This window comes from Nannospalax galili, unplaced genomic scaffold (genome assembly GCF_000622305.1).
Source record: "Nannospalax galili isolate Female #2095 unplaced genomic scaffold, S.galili_v1.0 scaffold1529, whole genome shotgun sequence".
In the NCBI taxonomy this organism is placed as follows: domain Eukaryota; kingdom Metazoa; phylum Chordata; class Mammalia; order Rodentia; family Spalacidae; genus Nannospalax; species Nannospalax galili.
The window spans coordinates 138677-142087 of NW_008359069.1; the positions used below are offsets into that span (position 1 = coordinate 138677).

A 3411-nucleotide genomic window follows, 5' to 3' on the forward strand; every position below is an offset into this window, starting at 1 on the left:
AGCAGGAATGTAAGTAAAATAGTTTTATCTGAAGAGCTTTCCCTTTCATTTACAAATATCATTTTTCATTGTAATTGAGATAGATGATTCAAAGTATTTGAAGGATTTTGGGATGATGAGATGACTCATTAGGTAAAGGAGCTTGCCACCGAATCTATTTGCATCCGTGGGACCCATGTGGTGGAAGGAGAAAAATGATTCCAGCAAGTTGTCCTGTGACTTCCACCTGTACACTGGGTACACGGCCCTCCACAATAATATTTTAAAATAAAATAAAAATATGTGAAGGATTTTAAGATAAAATGTGCACGTTGTTTTGAGGTTGTTTAGTCCCTTCCCCACCCCCTTTGAAAAGTTTTCCAAGTATTTTTTTCTCTTTATAGGTTATTAGAAGATTGCGAGAAAGAGGAGAACCAATTAGATTATTTGGAGAAACTGATTATGATGCTTTCCAACGTTTACGAAAAATAGAAATTCTTACACCAGAAGTTAACAAGGTAAGAAGTCAGAACAAAGCTAAAAAAGTATGACTGTACCACATAAGGTAGAATAGTTTGGAGTTTGACTTGTTGCATTATTGTAGACCAAAAACTGAGAAGTAGAGTTGTCAGCTTATTGAAGTTAACTTTTCTTTTCTTTAGTTTTAAAAGTATGTATCTTAAGCCTGGAACTCTCTATAGAACAGGTTAGACTTAAACTCAGAGGCAGGATATCCACCTGCCTCTGCCTTCAGAGTCCTGGGATTACAGATGTGCACCTTCACACTTGGCTCAATCCATTTTTGACAAATCTATATGAGCATACTACCATTACTCATAAAAATATTTTTATCACTCCAGAAAATTCTCCAGTGTCTCGTCTCATGTAATCCCTGTATCACTTCTCCTCTTTGAATTCTGATACCATGGATTAAGTTTTACTTATTCTAGTATTTCATATTCAACGTGTATCTAGTTTCTTTTGCTGAACATAACGTTTTCTGAGTCTGTTTTACTTCACTTCGTATAACAGTTTCTAGTCCCACCCATTTACCTGCAAAATTCATGGTTTCAATCTTTCTTTAGCACTGACTAGAACTCTACTGCATAAATGTACTACATTTTCATTATCCATTTGTCAGTTGAGGGGCACTTAGGTTGCTTCCATCTCTTAGCTATTGTGAAAAGAGTAGCCACAAACATGGTTGTACAAGTGTCTCTATAATAGGATGAGTCCTTTGGGTATATGCCAAAGAGTAGTATAATTGGATCATCTGATAGATTTACTTTTAGTTTTTTAAAAGAGTTCTCTACCACACCCCATAGTAGTTGTACCAGTTTGCAATCTGACCAGTAGTGAATGAGTATTCCCCTGTCCCTACATCCTTACCAGCATTTTGTGTTATTTGTTCTCTTGATCTAGCCATTCTCACTGGGGTAAGATGAAATCTAAAAGTGGTTTTGATTTGCATTTCCCTAATCACTAGGATGTTGGACACCTTTTAAGGTGTTTAGTTATTTTTATTTATTCTTTTGAGAACTCTCTTTTCAGATCCATAGCCCATCTTTTAATTGGGTCATTTAATTTCTCGATTCCTTGATTTTTGAGTTCTTTGTATATTCTGGATGTTAATCCTCTGTCAGGTGTGTAGCTGGTGAAAATTTTCTCCTACTCTGTGGGTTTCTTCTTCGGTGGTTGCTTTTTTTTTTTTTTTTTTTTTTTTTTTTTTTTTTTTTTAATCTTAGTTTAATGAGGTCCCAGTTATCCATTGTTGACCTTAATTCCTGAGCAACTGATGTCCGATTTAGAATGTTCTTTCCTGCACATGTATCTTGTAGGGAACTACCTGTGTGTTCTTGTAACAGTTTCAGAGATTCAGGTTTCACATTGAGGTATTTATTCCATCTGGCATTGACTTTTGTGCAGGGTGATAGATAAGTTATCTAATTTCTGCTGAGTAGAATGTGTGTAATTTCATTTTTCTACAGATAGAGATCCAGTTTTGTCAGCACCATTTAAGGTGCTGTTTTTCCTCCAATGTGTGTTGTTGGCGCCTTTGTCAGATATCAAAGCAGAAATTGCTTTGACTCATGTTTGAGTCTTCTACTATGTTTCATTGATCTACATGTCTGTTTTTTTGTGCCAGTACTGTGCTGTTTTTATGAGTATAGTTCTGTAATACAGATTGAAATCTGATATGGTAATCCACCCAACATTGTTCTTTGTACTCAGGATTGCTTTTGCTATCCGGGGTCTTTTGTGATTCAATATGAATTTTAGGATTTTTTTTGTTTCTAATTCTGTGTATAATGTCCTGGGGATTTTGATTGGCATTATATTGAATCTATAAATTACTTTGGTTAGGATGGTCATTTTCACAGTGTTCTAACAATCCATGAACGTGAGAGGTTTTTCCATCTCCTTGTGCTTTCTTCAGTCTCTTTCTTCAAGGATTTAAAATTTCCATTACAGAAATCTTTAATGTCTTTGGTTAGGTTTATTCCTAGTTTTTTGTTTGTTTGTTTGTTTGTTTTTTGACGCTATTGTGAATGAGAGGGTTTCTATGAACTCTTTCTCCAATCGCTTATTATTGGTATATAGAAAAGCTATTGAGTTTTATAAATTGATTTTGTAGCTTGCCACTTTGCTGAAAGTATTGGTCATTTCTGGAAGTTTTCTGGTAGAATTTCTTGAATCTCTTACATATCATATATCATCTGCAAATAAGGATAATTTTCCTTTAATTTCCTTTTCTCATCTTATTGCTCTAGTGAGTTTTAAGCACTATAATGAAAAGGAGTGGAGTTAGTGGACAGCCTTGTCTGGTTTCTGATTTTTAATGGGAATGCTTCCAGTTTTTCTCCAGTTAGAATGATGTTAATCATATTGAGGTGTGTTCCCTCCAGTCCAATACCCTCTAGAACATTTTACCATGAGTGCATGTTGGATTTTTGTCAAAGGCCATTTGCCTCTATTGAAATAATCATGTGATTTTTGTCTTTAAGTCCATTTATATGATTTATTACACTTATTGACATGTATTGAACCATCCCTGCATCCCTGGAATAAAGCTGACTTAATCATGGTGGATGATCTTTTTGATGTGTGTCTATATGTGGTTTACATATATTTTCTTGAGAATTTTTGCATCTATGTTTGCTATAGTTTTTTGTTTTTTGTTTTGTGTGTGTGTGTGTGTGTGTGTGTGTATGTGTCTTTACCTGGTTTTGGTATTAAAGTGATACTGGCTTCATAGGTGTTTAGAAGTTCTCTCTCTGTTTCTATCTTTTTTTTAATTTTCAAATTTTATTTTCAAGTTTTTTTTTTTTTAGGAGCAATTACAGCTTTAATATATTCAATAACAATTTCCAGAGCAAAGATGCATCAATTTCAAAACTGGCTGTAAATGTTTAGGTTTTCAGTTGAATTGAT

At 34.2% G+C, this 3411-nt stretch overlaps 1 protein-coding gene across 5 annotated transcripts in view; it reads left to right on the top strand.

The window, feature by feature from the left end:
• Prpf18 (pre-mRNA processing factor 18) overlaps window positions 1-3411 on the top strand; it is a 55140-nt gene that overhangs the window by 10931 nt on the left and 40798 nt on the right. For all 5 annotated transcript variants that reach the window (XM_029558421.1, XM_008822685.3, XM_029558423.1 and 2 more), the window contains one exon: window positions 384-497. In XM_029558421.1, the coding sequence (XP_029414281.1) occupies window positions 384-497 (114 nt within the window). The remainder of the gene's footprint in view (window positions 1-383; window positions 498-3411) is intronic.